This window comes from Bos indicus, chromosome 24, assembly GCF_029378745.1.
Source record: "Bos indicus isolate NIAB-ARS_2022 breed Sahiwal x Tharparkar chromosome 24, NIAB-ARS_B.indTharparkar_mat_pri_1.0, whole genome shotgun sequence".
Lineage (NCBI taxonomy): Eukaryota > Metazoa > Chordata > Mammalia > Artiodactyla > Bovidae > Bos > Bos indicus.
The window spans coordinates 14,312,373-14,327,933 of record NC_091783.1 but is presented as its reverse complement, the minus strand read 5'-3'; the positions used below and the strand labels follow the sequence as shown (position 1 = coordinate 14,327,933).

At 37.4% G+C, this 15,561-nt stretch overlaps 1 protein-coding gene across 3 annotated transcripts in view; it reads left to right on the top strand.

Moving 5' to 3' along the window:
- PIK3C3 (phosphatidylinositol 3-kinase catalytic subunit type 3) overlaps positions 1 to 15,561 on the top strand; it is a 165,356-nt gene that overhangs the window by 145,188 nt on the left and 4,607 nt on the right. For 2 of the 3 annotated variants that reach the window (XM_070778690.1, XM_070778689.1), the window contains 3 exons: positions 3,267 to 3,435; positions 9,650 to 9,740; positions 14,052 to 14,177. In XM_070778690.1, coding sequence (XP_070634791.1) covers positions 3,267 to 3,435; positions 9,650 to 9,740; positions 14,052 to 14,177 — 386 coding nt within the window. Of the gene's footprint in view, positions 1 to 3,266; positions 3,436 to 4,105; positions 4,633 to 9,649; positions 9,741 to 14,051; positions 14,178 to 15,561 lie in introns of those variants that run through there. The other variant, XR_011563770.1, reaches the window with a different exon arrangement.

Sequence of the window (15,561 nt, the reverse complement as noted above, 5' to 3'; positions counted from 1 at the left end):
ATAGGTCCCTTCCTGGAACAGATCCTCTAACTAACATTTTTTTTTGGCAGCTTTGGGGAAGGTCAAAGTTTCTTCCTTTTGAGATTTGATTGGTTTCAGCTCAAAAATAATCTTTATGCCAAAAAGGTATTTTAGAGTGGAGAGTTGTGCCACCCCTATAAGACTTTAACCAGCCCTCTGATTTTAACAGAATATTTTAAGCCTGGTATATCTTAAAAAAAAATAAAAGTAATGAGATAATTTTGATAAATGGAAAAACTGATTTCCAGTGCAATAGTTACATTAATGATAGCACAGGGAAACCAGATTTGCCACCCCAAAATGTTTCTGGCATTTCAAGCTTAAAACAGTCTATGCAAGCCCCTGGAAGCACATTTGACCTTACCCCTAACTCCCTGAAAAGTTTAGATATAGTACCTATGCCAAGAATAGACCATTCAGCAGAAATATCTGCAAAGAATACAGTTAGGTGTGATAGGTGAAACTCTCGGAGATTTAGAGTCCACTCTGTGTCCTGTTGTCTCTGCTGCTGCTGCTAAGTCACTTCAGTCGTGTCCGACTTTGTGTGACCCCATAGATGGCAGCCCACCAGGCTTCCCCGTCCCTGGGATTCTCCAAGCAAGAACACTGGAGTGGGATGCCATTTCCTTCTCCAATGCATGAAAGTGAAAAGTGAAAGTGAAGTCGCTCAGTTGTGTCTGACTCTTAGCGACCCCATAGATTGCAGCCCACCAGGCTCCTCCATCCATGGGATTTTCCAGGCAAGAATACCGGAGTGGGGTGCCATTGCCTTCTCCGTGTCTCTGCAAGGCCTACCAAACATTTGTTTTCCTAACATTTGCTTTTCCATTTCCATGCCTTCATCACATCTGTGTCAACCCTTCCCCAATACCCTCCTTGGTCTTTAGCTGAAGATGGTATTTATGGTGAAGGTTTCATCCATTTTGGGGAGTTACTTGGTTTTTCTGGATCTCTTTCATGTATGTACATGTGTATGTGTGTTTGTGTGCACATGTGCTCAGTGATGTCTGACTCTTTGTGACTCCATGAACTATAGCCCACCAGGCTCCTCTCTTGACGATATTTTCCAAGCAAGGATACTGCAGCAGTATTTTGTACCCCAGGACAAAATACTTCCTAACCCAGGGATTGAACCCACATCTCTTGTGTCTCCTGCATTGGCAGGCAAATTCTTTACACTGCGCCACTTGGGAAGCCCCTTTGGTTTTCTCCTCTTAATATGTCTCATATCAATACAAGTCTTAGACCAGCCAAAGAACCTAGGAAAATAGAAGATAATTTCTTCTTCCTGCTCAGTTACTCCTTTTTCTATAGCCATGGTACGATAATGTTTAAATCTCTGGTTAGTTGTCACTATGAGCATTCATTTTTGAGCTATTGTTTCTCTTTGTATATGAATTCCATGTCCCATATTTAGTATAGGTTCTGTCAATTCCAAATAATATGCAATATAGTTTTGTTTACTGTTGTGGGAAAATAGTGCTAGTATCTATCTTGAACTTCACTTAAATTTAACATGCCTAAAAACTTTTTTATTACCTTTTGTTGGCAGTTTTGAAGTTCTTTCTCACTTTCAGAGTTTAATGTATTGTTTAGTTTAAGGTATTATTAAACTATTATTTGTTTATTAGTAGTAGTATTTACTATTAAACTGATAAACTAGAATAATGTTATATTTTAGTTTAATTTATTATTTAGCTTTTCTTTGTAAGAAAGATGCCTGAAAGTATTGCAGAAAATAAGATTGCTTATCTCTTTAATATTTAATTAACATATTGATATTTATTTTTGAACAGAATTCAGTATTTAAAGTTTAGAGTGATGACTGTGTACCAAGTACTGTGTTAAGTATTAGCTATATTATCTCTTTTCATTCTGCCAGGAGATAATTATCAGTATTAACCTGTTTTGTAGGCTAGAAGGTAAGGCTTAGAAAGATTATGTAAGCAACTTTATCAGGGTCATGTACGTGATCAAGGGCAATATGAAGTGTTTTACTAAAGGGTCTTTATACTCCTGACTCAGAGGCCTGCCAGGGGATCACTGTTTCCTGAGAGTTTGTTACCACAACTGGAGTCAGTTCTGTGCCCATCTTTGTTTCCAACAGTGATCTAATGACAGTGTATAAAGTTCACAGATAACAGTGACAATGCTCAGAGAAGGGCATAGACAGAAGGGTAAGCTTAACATTTTAACTGGATAGAATCACTATCTAAAATACTTTTCGAGATGGCTGAAGTGTGTGAAAATTCAATACATGCATCTCAAGGAGAGTTTTTGGCTTGTGCCATTGAGGGAAAGAAATCTAACCTTTCCAAATGCATGATGGAAGAAAGGTTTTCACATAAAACAGGTCAGAATGTAATATAGGATAAATAAAAGTGGGCACGTTGCACTAGGGAAATTTTTGGTTGGCTTTTTAAATGAATCAGTGTCTTCATTCAACATTGAGTGCTTACTATATGCTAGAAACTATTCTGAGGTTGGGAAAACAGGCCTAACTCCCTGCCTTAGTGGTACTTAGATTGTAGAATCCGAGGAGTTACTTTTAGTTTTTTAATGTGCCTAATTAGACCTACTTGTAAATTAAAGATGGTTTATGAATTCAGTGGTGAATCATTATCCAAAGTGAATCATCAGTGGCATTCTTAAATATCTGACCTAGGAGTTTAGATGACGGCTCAAGGGTTTCTCTTCGTGGGCACTATAGTGTGTTCAGCCCTTGGCAGAGGTGAATACTATGCTTGGTTTCCTAGTCTGCAGCTAGTAAATGACCCAGTTAATTGTAAATGGTTTAAATAAAGCTAACAATATAATTTGAAATTTGGGAGATGTTTTTGAAGGTCAGGAGAATAGTGATAAGTTAAAGAGAAGCATTTATCTCAAGAATACTTAAAGAAATGATCCTTCTTTGGCATAAGAAATTTGCTACAGTATACTAATTTCTACTAATACTTTTGACAGTTGTCTAAGCTTTAGCCATTTTTGATTCTGGAGATCTAAAAGTGAGATTTTTAATTTTAAAATATTACCCTGGGATTTTAAGTATAGTTTTATCTGAAGGAATGTGGGCTTCAAGGAGCTAAAATATGCTCTGAAGGCTACTCCTAAGTCTGGGGTTACAGTATCAAACAATTTAATGGACTTCATCTTGAACTAATACTCTTTATGAAGAGACACTGCTTTACCAATTGTGAAATACATAAAAGATTCTGGAAACAAATGAGTTTCTTATCAACATCCAGGCAAACTCTTCCACATAGACTTTGGATATATTTTGGGTCGAGATCCAAAGCCTCTTCCTCCTCCCATGAAGCTGAATAAAGAAATGGTGGAAGGAATGGGAGGCACACAGAGCGAACAGTACCAAGAGTTCCGAAAACAGTGTTACACAGCTTTTCTCCACCTTCGAAGGTAAGTTGATTTGCTTGACGTACAGAATTTTGGTAAATTCATTTCACAAATCAAGAAAAATATTTGTTTAAATGTATTCCCTGGTGGTTCCATGGTAAAGAATCCACCTGCCAATGCAGGAGATGTGGATTCAGTCCTTGGGCTGGGAAGAACCTCTGGAGAATGAAGTATTCTTGCCTGGGAAATCCCATGGATAGAGGAGCCTGGAGAGCTATAGTCCATGGGGTCGCAGAAGAGTTAGACATGACTTAAAAGACTAAAACAATAACAATTCATTTTTTTAGCATCATTCTTTTTCAGAATGACACAGGCAACAGTATTTGTTAACATATATTTGATGACTGTTTTGATAAGCAGTCTGATTTCAAAGGAAAAAGACAATTTCTTGCTTTCTCACTAATTATCTGACTGCTCAATCCCACCAAATCTCAGGGAGGTTGACATTACACGAGAATGAACCATTTAGCTAACTTGGAATGATTAGCTAGATAATTTTTATTCTTTAACACCTTTATCAGCCTTAGTTTTAGTTGTTCTTGAGGGGCATTCTGAGGTTTGTTAAATAATTGAATAAGTGTTGCATATGGTTTTCTCTGTCTTTAGTACCACATCAGTCATTCTTCTTTTAAAAAAAGCTATTAATTTTTTTCTCTATCCTTTTTTTCCCAAGGCCACTATATCTCTGCTTCCTTCATCCAAATTTACTTAGGACTGAACATCATGTGGAGAAGGCAATGGCAACCCACTCCAGTACTCTTGCTTGGAAAATCCCATGGATGGAGGAGCCTGGTAGGCTGCAGTCCATGGGGTCACTAAGAGTCGGGCATGACTGAACGACTTCATTTTCACTCTTCACTTTCATGCATTGGAGAAGGAAATGACTACCCACTCCAGTATTCTTGCCTGGAGAATCCCAGGGACGGGGGAGCCTAGTGGGCTGCCGTCTATGGGGTTGCACAGAGTCAGACACTACTGAAGCGACTTAGCAGCAGCAGCAATAGAACGTCATGTATCATCAGGAAAAAGATAAATTAAAAGTCATGTTTGTTACATTCAGGACTTGGCTCTGATGATTAGTCAAAAATGATGGATCATTTGACCCTAAAAACTCCATTTTTAACCTAACTAACGCAAAATGAATATTCTTAGTCCACCGGAAATATCCCAGCTCGGGAGACCACCTGTATTCTCTTCCAGGTGAATATATAACCAGTAGAAATGAGTTGCCTATGCATGTGGGCACTGTCTTTTCTGTCTTTGTAACTTCAGTTTATGGACACTCAGAATATGTATGTTGAATAAAATCCTTCAATATTTGTATGAAAATTCCTGCTTCATATCTTGAGTGAAGCCATGTTCCCAGGTGATATTGATGCTACTGGTCCCAGGTGAATGGCTGCCCTATATTAATGAGTTTCATCTTTGCAGTGGCTCACTACTTCACCGTTAACTCAGGCTCCACTGCTGTCACAGATTTTAATGTACATTTTACAGACAGCCACGTTATTATCCTTTGGGTGGTAGAGTGGCTCAGTTTTACTTTCTCGAAATGCTGAAAGAATAATGAGAAGATGAGTGCCTGATGATGCAGAAGCACTTTCAGAGATGAAAGTTCCACTTTAATACCTGGAATTTTTAATTTAAAATAGTCATAGCTAGATGAAAGTTTGGCGATCTCAGTGAGGAGACAGACAAGATAATATGAAATGATAACTAGAGAAATGTCAAAGGTGCTCTCCGTTATTGAAAGCAGAAAGAAAACATTGAGCTTTATAAACTGTCGTTGATAATGGATAAGTAGCAATTCAGCAAAATGAGAAAATAGAAGCAGATTGTTTGTGCAGAGCCAAAGTTAACTTTCTCACTACTAAGAAAAATCATGAAGACTAATCTACCTCACTTTATGTTAAGTCTTCATGAACATAGTTTTAATGTTTTATTTTCAGGAATTTCACTGTTAAAATTAGCTGGGCCTTAATATTTTTGTCAACATTTATTTCTTAGTGTTATATTTTAGAATATGCTTCTGTTAGTAAAAAATTTCCCTTAGGACATAAGAATTAGCCAGATAGCCAAAAGTTTGTTTACAGTTGACACATTTATTATTAGGGTATCAACCTTGTTCTTGTTCTTTTCATGGTTTTTGTTGATTGCTAATCAATAAGAAATCATTGAATACATTGTGGACCACATAAACTAAGCAGTCTCATTTGAACTAAGTTATGAATGGTTATAGTTATACAGATGCCAGAACACATTTTATGGAGTGATTTTCATGTAACAAAATGCATTTTTATACCAATAATGAATTGGAAATTTTATTTTTTGAGTACTCTTATGGCAGCAGGAGTAATGCTCAAACATTGTAAAAGTTAAGTATTGAAGGAAAACATAAACTTCTCTTAATCCATGTTTATGCCAAACACCATGCTGGACACCGGTGATACAAAGAGAGCCTAAACTTTTCAGTAAAAATAATGAAGTTAGGAATGCATTTTGCTGTATTAAGCAAAGTTCTCACACTGTCATGTCTTAAGTCACCAAATAGTGAATCTGTGGATCAAACTACTTTTCATTGTTAACCTCATTTTTTTTTTCCCTCCTGGAACTCTAGTACACTTATTAAAGAAATATTTATATAGAATTCTACTCTGATATTCACTGCATCCAAAATGGATAAATGTAGGGGAAGCAGACCTCTGAAATGCCATAAAAACCTCACTTGATGTAGTTAATGATTTTTATTCTTAGTATTGAAGATTTTTACTGAAAAATCTAGAGCATCTTTATATAGTCAATGAGTAACTTGATGATTGGTATAAACTTGGGTAAGAGAAAGAGTATGTTTCCTTGAACTCTGTGCTTAACCTACTCCTTTATCAAAATCTTATTTATATCACATCCATCCTTACATCTTTGTCTAGAGTTGGTTTTGCACTTTTCTCACTCTCATTTTTTAACCTTAACCTTATATTTTCTTTTGATAATGGTTTTAAAGATTTTTAGTAACCTTAAATCTGTTTTTCTGGATAGGATTTGAATAACTAATGTTTAATTTCTGTTCGGTGTCACTGGTTCTGTTTTAAATAGAAAATGTAGGTTAATGGCAACAGATGTAAAAGATTAATACAGTTGAAATGTAGTGACAAATAATCTACAAAGTAATTGGATGTTTAAGCTTCTTAGAAAATATTCCACTTTGTATTTAAATTGTTTCCCTTTGCCATAATAATAGAAACATGGGTGATTTCATTTATGTATATATGTGTGTGTTCAGTCCTATTCGACTCTGCAATCCCATGACTGTAGCCCACTAGGCTTCTCTGTCCATGGAATTTTCTAGGCAAGAATACTGGAGTGGCTTGCCATTTCCTACTCCAGGGGTTTTTCCTGACCCAGGGATTGAACACGTGTCTCTTGCATCTCCTGTACTGGCAGGCAGATTCTTTACCACTGAGCACCTAGGAAGCCTAGTTACATTTATACCAACAGATAATCCAGAAACATTAATATGTGCCTTTTACAAAAGGAACACATATTGGGCTATAATAAAGGCAAACATTTTAACATAGATCCTAGCTGTGCATGAGAATCACTGGGGATCTTTGTTGGGGAGGGGAGACCAAAACAGTTGCAGCCCATCAGGTTCAGTCAGCCTGGGTTTTGGCCCCAGCATTGGTATTTTTAAAGAAACTTCCCAGGTGAATTTAATGGGCAGCCAGGTTTGAGAACCTCTGAAATATCCCTTTCAAAATTGAGCCTTGCATTCCTCTCCTTGAGTTAACCTGTGGTAGATTCCTGAGACTCCCCTGTGGCAAGACTGGGAAAAATCCTATATAGTCAACAAAGCAAAGCATGAATTATTAAGGATTCACTGAAAGAGTATCATTGTTTTCATCACCTAACGCGTAGCAGTTGGTTGTATCCTACTGACACTGCAGTCCTTACAGCCTTCTCTGTGGACCCTCTTCTGGATCCCTTTCCTATAAACCATAGAGCTTAAAGAAGTTCCTGGTGCCTTGCAGTCCTTACAACCTTCTCCATGGACCCTCTGCTGTATCCATTTCCTACAAACCACAGAGCTTAAAGAAGGTCTTGGTTCCTTCCTGCTCCGAAATGCCGTTTCTGAACCTTTCTGTCCTGGCCTTCTTAACAAAAGCATAGATACACACCATGAAGCCAGATAAATTACCTACTGCTGACCATCAACTGCCTATTTCCCTGTCATTCTCCTCCACTGAAAACTTTCATTCTTGTCTTCTTCAGGCCTGCTGCTGTGACTTCAACATCTTCATGAATGGTCCAGCTGTGACCTGGCCTCACAGAGCCTGGTTCTCATGTAAAGCCAGCCTTGGCCACTCCCTCTCATTAAGAGTCAAGTTAGCCCTTCAAAATCTTGATCCAGTGCTTTTCACTGTCTGAGCAGCACACCGTCTGTCCTTACAGCTCTTTTCATTCCTCCATGTCTTCAACGTCAATCTCATTACCCTACCACTGTATATAATATACCTTAATTCTCACTTTCCTCCTTCCCCCATTGAATTTTACAGCCCCAAACTGTAATCCCTCTTAACTGCCACAGCTAAGTGAGTGCCACTGGCTTCCATTAATAGTGGGGAGAAGACCAGGATATTGCTAACATTGTACTGCTGCCCTATTTCTTCACTCTCCTCAGTACATCTATTTTTAAAAGTTCTCACTGTCTCCACTTACTTGCCTCCTTTCTTCCTCAGCCTTCTCCAGTAAGTCTTCCAGTCATGCTCTGCTATTGAAACTAATTTTATCAAAATAAACAGTTACCTATAGCAAATCCAGTGGCCACTTTTGCTTCCTTGAAGCTCTGACACAGTTGACCATGACTTTGTTCCTAAAAATCTTTCTTATATTTGACTATGACTTAGTTCCTAAAATTCTTTCTTTGTTCCTGTATATACATAGGTTCCAGGTGGCTCCGATGGTAAAGAATCTGCCTGCAATGTGGGAGACCCAGGTTCGGATCCTGGGCCAGGAAGATCCCCTGGAGAAGGAACTGGCAACCCACTCCAGTAATCTTGCCTGGAGAATCCCATGGACAGAGGAACCTGGTGGACAATGTGGTCGCAAAGAGTTGGACATGACTGAGTGACTAAGCAAAGCACAGCATATGTATAGTTTAGTCACTAAGTAGTGTTCAACTCTTTGCGACTCCATGGTTTCAGTTTAGGGGGAACAGATCCAAAACTTTTTACCAAGACCAGCTAAAAACCTTTGTTGTTTAAAACCAAATTTTTTACTCACATCCATTCCCAAAGTCAGATCTGGGCCTCCTTCTATCACTACAGCGCTGCATTACCACTCAGGGCGTAACTGTCCAAGAGGAGAGTGTTCTGAGCAGGAGGTGGCCTGTGCCCAGTGGACACTTACTAACACCTTTCCCCACACGGCTCCACCTCTAGTAATGAACGTTTGGAAAAGGAACATACTTTGTCTTTGTTTAGAGGAAAATGAAAAGTTTGAGCACTGATGAGGATAAAACTTCCTACAGGGGTCCACATACTCCAAAGGTGAAATGATTTAGATAGCTTGTATATTTTTAGTGTAGAAGAGTATGAGCTATTTTCTCCTCCATTTAGGATGCTTATAACCACATCAGTCACTGTATTTTCTAAGATGGTGGGATTAGTGTCTCTGGAGGATACTTATGATTCATGAATGGAGTCACACTATTTCCTTTCACTCATTACCCATGACACACCAAGGTAGTCTTAAGATAGCAGATGGAGTCACGTTGCCACTTCACTCATTACCCATGACACACTGAGGTAGTCTTAAGGTAGCAGGTTCTTGTCTTCATTGAGCAAAGACAGATCTTCATTCCTTAGTAAAACGCAGTTAATGGTATAAAGCGGATTCCCCCTTAGATCCCTTCTGAAAAGAATATACTTACTAAAAAATGAAAAAAATGTCATTATTAGATGGTTACTCCAAAGGTGTGTTCCCTATTGGGAAACCTAGAAGTGGTATTATATCAAGGCCCTAGAATAAGATATATTTTCAAGTCTTGCTTTTCATTGAGACAACTGGTGAATAAGCGTACATTGTATTTTCCATAGGAGTAATAGTAATCATTATAAAAATCTAAGTATTACTACTTGTAGGAGTGCTCTTAATATGAGAAAAGAATGGCAAAATTCTAACATATTGTTGTTTATTTTTATTTCCCATTCTCCTTTAGGTATTCTAATCTTATTTTGAATTTGTTTTCCTTGATGGTGGATGCAAACATTCCAGATATTGCTCTTGAACCAGATAAAACTGTGAAAAAGGTAATTTTCATATACCCTCAGATATCATAGTCTACTTTTCATACTTAAGAAGTATCAGGGTTTTAACAACCCATTTCCCCTTGTCCCGACCCCTGGACTCTTAAGTAATGTAAATTAAGAAAGAGACCTTGTGTATATTTCTTTCTCACATTTTAGAATACAAGAGGCTCTCAAGCCCTCTGCAACTAGTTTTATCCCCTTCCCTGTTTATGCCCACGGTCACATGAGTAGCTCACTATATCAAGACAGGAAGCTTACTATCACCACCCTTACTCTTTGTCCTAAAAAGTTTAGCTTCTCTTTAATATTCCTACTAAGATACCTGCTTCCTGGTACTCCAAGACCAAGCATGCCAAGAATCAGAAACAAAATATTATAATAGTATATAGAAGAAAACAGTTGTTCTTTATCTTTCCCATTCATACCCTTGGTTACAGGGGTTTCTTACTGTGTCAGGAGAGTAGAGACCTGCTTTTAACTTAACCTGCAAAGAGAAGCATGAAAGAAAGCTTTCATATAGATGAGTAGTTATTCAGAACTATCTTACCCTGAGATGCAGTGAGAGATGGGAGAAAGGAGTAATAAATTTGAAGATTTTTTTTTTATTCAAATTAATTTCTGTCTCTGATTCACTGAAAGTGAAAGTCACTCAGTCATGTCCAACTCTTTGTGACCCCATGGACTATAGAGTCCTTGGAATTCTCCAGGCCAGAATACTGGGGTAGGTAGCCTTTCCCTTCTCCAGGGGATCTTCCCAACCCAGGGATTGAACCCAGGTCTCTTACATAGCAGGCAGATTCTTTACCAGAGCCATTGAGGGGGGTGTATATAACACATTTTATTTATCCAAAGATAACATTAAATGATCTTAAATAGCAGAGGGCTTATTAATAATGAGCTTCAAAGACAGTATAGCTTTTTAACTTACAGAAGTATAAAACTACTAAAATTGTAAGATGGAATTTTTCTGGTGGTTGTAAATAATATTTCTCACCAAAAGCCCTAAGTTCTGATGTAATTGACTCAGCATTATTAGAAACATACCGCTGTGGGTTGAACATTGTCTTGGTCCATTTGGGCTGCTGCATATATCAGTATGACAAAATACCAGACACTAGGTAGCTTGTAAATAACAGAAATTTATTTCTTAAGCTTCTGGAAGCTCTAAATACTAGTCTAGAGTGCCAGAATGGTCAAGTTAAAGCCCCTTTGGGATCAAAGGGTACTTCTTAGGGTGGAAGGTGCCGGGAAGCTCTTTGGTGTCTCTTTATAAGAGCACTAATCATTCATGAGGGCTCCACCCTCATAATCTAAGTACCTTTCAAAAGGTCCACTTACTGATGCCATCACATTGGGCATTAGTATTTCAATATGGATTCAGAAGGTACAAGAATATTTACATAATTTCAAACATGAATGAACCTATTCTCTTTTACTTAATTTTATGAGTCTTTGGCAGTGAGAGGGATTTTAATGTAAATCTTATTGTTTAACATTTAAGAAAATTATGCTCCTTTTAGGATTTCATTTATTATTTTCTAGGAAGCACTATTTCAAAACTCCCCTCCCTGGCCAAACTAGGAAATGGACTACTTATCACACTAGGTTTTGATGTGGGTAATTTTTTTCAACTTAAGCTCATTCATCAAGAAACATAAGTAGTTGACGAAAATTTCAAAATGGATGACTGCACCAGATTTCAAATGTTGTTGCTTTTGTGTGCCTGTGCCTGTGTGGCTATTTTTAGGATCTGTTGTTGCTGTTTATTTTAAACCCATTTAGCTCTGTCATATGCTCACTCTTGCCTGACTTCATTTATGTTCAGAACTCATTTATGAAAGTCCTAATGGTAGTTGTCAAATGGAGTCTTTTTGTTTCTTCTTCCAGTATGTAGTTTTTGTTCTTATTAGATCTTTTATTTCAACTTTTCCTTTTAGAAAATCTTGATTATATTGTTTAAACTTTTGTTACCAGCTATCTTTATGGCATTTCTTCAAAGTATTTAATCATGGCAAAGTTCAACAATATTTTCCTTTTTTCCATAGCATATTTTAGTACATATATATCATTTCTTTTTAATTTTTTGAAATTGACTACTCATTTTATTGTGCTTCATAGATAACTGCGTTCCTTACAGATTTTGAAGGTTGTAGTAACTCTGTGTTGAGCAAGTCTGTTGGTGCCATTTTTCCAACATTCACTCACTTCGTGTCGCATTTTGGTAATACTCAACGATATTTCAAACAAAGGGTATTTTATCTACTTTTGAAAGACAGTGCAGAGGCTAAGATTTACAAGTTTGCATCCTTTTGCTTGATAAGTAATATGTCTTATCTGGGTTTCCAGTTTGCCAAGAGTTCAAGGGTGCTGCTCTGTGAAGTGTTGATAAATGTTCAACTACTGGCTATCTAAAAAATACTGTCTCTAAGTTTATTTTAATTTGCATTAATATAAGAGATGTGTAGCACAAAATTTACAAAAATATAATAAAGTGTTCTATAGTCTTTCTCTTTTGAAAAAAAAGAACACTGCAGATTGATTCGAGTGCAGCCTTAGCTAATGAGGTGTAAAAGGACAGAGTTTGGAGCTGATAGAGATAACCAGGAGTCAGAGGAGAAATTGTAGAAGGGTGGAAGGCACAGAGGTAAAAGGACAGGGGTAGAATAACAAGTAGCCTAACACAACTCAATATGTATGATAACAAATCAACCATTTTTATGCAGTTAATCTTTCTTATAAAAAAAGAATGTCTTCATATTCGGTGAATAACATTTTCTTTATATACTAAATACATATCTTCTGTTTGTAATTTAAGCACTTATATAAGTATGCAGGCTTTGGCAAATTGGGTTAAAGGTTTATTTTGATTCTTCTGCCCTATAGTGTTTTTGACGTCCTTAAAAAAATAGTTTTTAAAATTCTCAGACATGACCTCCCTAGGTAGAAATCAAGGAATACAATGGAATAAATTCTTTAACTGGGATCCAGAAATGAGAGAGTTGATTGAAGGTATACTTTTAGATCTCCCTCCACCAAATTGTGTTTCACTTGTTCCACCTACCTCTCTTTTACCTCCTCTCTCCTGAGCCTGCAGGGCTGTCGGATCACCCGGTATACTTGCAGTGCAGTGAAGGGAAAAGAGCACTGAGCGGGCCATGGGTGGCGGTGGTGGTTGTTCTGTCTCCCAGTCGTGTCCGACTCTTTGTGACCCCATGGACTGCAGCACACCAGGCCTCCCTGTCTCTCACCATCTCCCGAAGTTTGCCCAAGTTCATGTTCATTGCATCCGTGATGGGTTGTAGTACTGTCTGCCTTTTCTTCTTCCTGATTTTGTAGTAGTTCAACTCCATACTTAAAAGGAAATACTAAACATGGACCACTTTTTATCCACTTGGAAATCCCATTTTCTTCTAGCCTGTCTTTTCAGAAGTTTATATGGATCATTTATAAGAGGAGAAAGGAGTAAGTACAGTGGTTACTGAGATCGTCTGGAAGCATAAGCCACTTATCATCAGTTAAAGGTCCCTGGGTTGGCTTCCTAAATTCTCTGTCTCAGTTTCTGTGTCTTAGAGATTGAGATATTATCTACCTCAGAGCCATCAGAGAGTAGAATGAAATACTGCATGTAAGGTGCTTTTGCACAGTGTTAGCATGAAGTAGTCAAGCATGGCAACCTGCTCCAGTATTCTTGCCTAGAGAATTCCATGGACAGAAGAGCCTGGTGGGCTATAGTCCATGGGGTTGCAGAGTCAGATACAACTGAGCTCTAACACACAATCATTTGGTAACATTTGCTTGTGTGTTTTAGGGAACTATTCTGATATATATCTCTACTAATCTTTCTAGTTCTTATTGCTATTCAGAATCAACTGTATGTTTTAATATGAAATAATGAAAAAGTCCTCAGTCTTTAGAAATTATAGGTCATATTGAAGTAGTTCTTTGCAGAAGTATAAGGAACTCCTATAGGAAAGGGGACATCTTAGAAGATCTAGTTTATAGTTTACTTTTTGTCTGTTTTTAAATTTGCAGGGCTGAACAGAATTATTTTCTATTCACTTTGTTAATATTTTTCTGAAAAAAAAAAAAAAAAAAATTACAACCAACCAAGATGGGGTGATATAAAGAGCATAAAGGAAAAAGTAAAGTTACACATTCAGGAGAATAGTATTCAGAACTCCTTATAGGTTATGAACCATTTCTTTGCTGTAAAAATAGGTCATTGTAATAATATCTGTATCTGTCTGTTCTTGTCTCTTCAAAATGTTATGTTTTTCTTTATTCAAAAGCTAATAGACTGTGACCTTGCAGGTTCAGGATAAATTTCGTTTAGACCTGTCTGACGAAGAGGCAGTACATTACATGCAAAGTCTGATTGATGAAAGTGTCCATGCTCTCTTTGCTGCAGTGGTGGAGCAGATTCACAAGTTTGCCCAGGTAAGTTCTCTGACGGCAGTGCGTTCATCTCAGCGTCTCCATGTTCTCCCATAGAATTCTCTCAGAACTGTGCCTTTCTCTGCAAATGACACATCTTCTCTGATTTTTTTTTTTGTCAAGCCTTCTTGACATCTCACCAGCCTTCCAACGTGAATGTGTTTGATGCACTAATAACTCTAAAACATTCCACTGAAATATTCTTAGTAACTAAATTGTGGAGCGTCAGCATAGGTATATCTGTATATTGTAGTCAGTGGTACCTATAAATTTTTCTTGAGAATGATCTTGGGCCTGGTGGAGGCCTTGACAAGTGAGACTTGGACACTTGTTGGGTTTGGTAAATGGTGAAGTGCTAGGAAAAGAAGTTAGAAGCTGAGAAAAGTGATGTTGTATGTAGCACACACAGAAGGGTCTATCTGTAGACTTACTGGTTAGCAGACTCTTCTACAGTTGTTTGAGGGAAGACTTTTTTACACTAGCCTTGATGATAAACCTCAGATTTAAAACCTATTTCAATTTTGAATTTCATAATGAGGATGATGATGTAAGTGGTTAGGGAAAAGAAAAATGAGGGCGCTTTCCTCTCCCACATCCTCCTGTGAACTCCTTCCTGACTTTACATATTCAGTTAATGATAATTTTACTAATACTGCAAGCTCAAAGCTTGTCTGTTTTAACTTCTCCCTCACCCAGCATACAGGATGTCACTAAGCCTTGTGAGTTTCCTTAACTGTTTTTTAATTATCATTTTCTGTCATTTTCCCACTATTGACATTTTGACCTAGTTTTTCATTTTATGATACTTTGGGTAACTAAAATCCTTCAAAACTGCTTTTAGTATTTTTTTTCTCTCAGCATTCTTATCTTTATTCTGCTAAATAGTCCAATCAGATATATCTTCACAAAATACAGCTTTATCCTTTTTTTTTATAATTTAAATATGAAAAGTGTTTCCCCGTTGCCTACAAGTGATGTCCAGTCTCTAGCAATTCAGGGCCTTCCAGATTGTTGTGTTCTAAGCTTCTTTCTAAGCTATTCCCCGAATACTCTCTTTTTCTCAATATTTTTGTTCTCTTCCATTTCTCTGGCTACTTAGCTCTTTTCTTTAGCCCAGAATGTCTGTCTCCTTAATAATGAATCTCCTGTAAATGCCTGCTTGCTAAAATCCAACCTGTCCTTCCAAGATCTATTAACGCCACTCTGATTCATCTTCCTCTGAATATTAATAGTACTTTGTACTTTTAATATGAGTTGCACTTACATTTTGTTTTCTATTATAAATATTTGAATCACCTTATAACTCCTAAAATGCAAGCTTCTTGAAGACTGGGATATGTATCAATGACCCAGAAGCACAGTGCCTTTAAACACTTAAGAAATATCT